At 71.1% G+C, this 1,072-nt stretch overlaps 1 protein-coding gene across 1 annotated transcript in view; it reads right to left on the minus strand.

The window, feature by feature from the left end:
- Positions 1–923, minus strand: part of LOC110288170 (steryl-sulfatase-like) — a gene marked incomplete at its 3' end in the record, with an annotated part of 5,350 nt that extends 4,427 nt beyond the window's left edge. Inside the window, exons 1-2 of the mRNA XM_029473823.1 lie at positions 745–923; positions 24–186 (exon numbers count right to left, since the gene is read on the minus strand). Of these exons, the coding sequence (XP_029329683.1) occupies positions 24–186; positions 745–923 (342 nt within the window). The remainder of the gene's footprint in view (positions 1–23; positions 187–744) is intronic.
- Between the last annotated feature and the right edge of the window lie 149 nt (positions 924–1,072).

The raw sequence follows: 1,072 nt of genomic DNA on the forward strand, positions 1-1,072 counted from the left end.
GGGGTGGGGTGGGGCTGGGTCACCGGGGTCGCGGGGTCAGGCGGGGGTCGCGGGGCGGGGTCACCTGAGCGCAGCGGGTAGCGCCCCGTGAGGAAGGCGGCGCGGCTGGGGGTGCAGAGCGGGGAGGCCGCCAGGTGCTGGGTCAGCTTCACCCCCTCGCGGGCCAGGCGGTCGAGGTGCGGCGTCCTGCGGGGGTCGCGGGGTCACTTCCTGCCCGCTGAGGCCCCACTTCCTGTCCGCGTGACGTCACTTCCTGTCCCTGTGAAGCCCCACTTCCTGTCCGCGTGACCTCACTTCCTGTCCCGCATGAGGCCCCACTTCCTGTCTGTGGTCTGACGTCACCCCCAGCTCGGCGATGACCTCACTTCCTGTCTGGCTGACCTCACTTCCTGTCCCCATGAGGGCTCACTTCCTGTCCGTGTGACTTCACTTGCTATCAGTGTGACGTCACTTCCTGTCCCCGTGAGGCCCCAACTTCCTGTCCGCGTGACCTCACTTCCTGTCCCTGTGCCAGGCCCCACTTCCTGTCCGTGGTCTGATGTCACCCCCTGCTCGGCGATGACCTCACTTCCTGTCCCCGCGAGGCCTCACTTCCGGTCTGCGTGCCACTTCCTGTCTGAGAGCTGACGTCCCTTCCCCCCCCCCGCCCCCCCCCGCTCGGCGATGACGTCGCTTGATGACCTCACTCCCTGTCCGTGTGCGGGGTGACGTCACCCCCGCGGGCCCCGCCCCCTGACGTCACACCTGAGCGTGTCGTTGCCGTAGCAGCCGAGGTCGCCGATGCCGAGGTCGTCGGCCATGATGAGCAGGAAGTTGGGCGGCCGGGGGGCGGGGCGAGGGGCGGGGCCCGCGGCGGCGGCGGCGGTGACGTCAGCGAGCGCCGCGGCCAGGACGGCGAGCAGCAGGGGGCGGGGCCTGGGCATGGCCTGGGGGCGGGGCGGGGTCGGCGCTGTCGGTCATCGCCGGGCCACGCCCACGGCGGCCTCTGACGTCACAGGGCCTCACCCGGGGGTCACGCAGTGTGGACTCACCGGCATCCCCCTGCCTCAGCGTCACCTGCCCATCACAGCCA

This window comes from Mus caroli, unplaced genomic scaffold (assembly GCF_900094665.2).
Source record: "Mus caroli unplaced genomic scaffold, CAROLI_EIJ_v1.1 scaffold_13272_1, whole genome shotgun sequence".
NCBI lineage: Eukaryota > Metazoa > Chordata > Mammalia > Rodentia > Muridae > Mus > Mus caroli.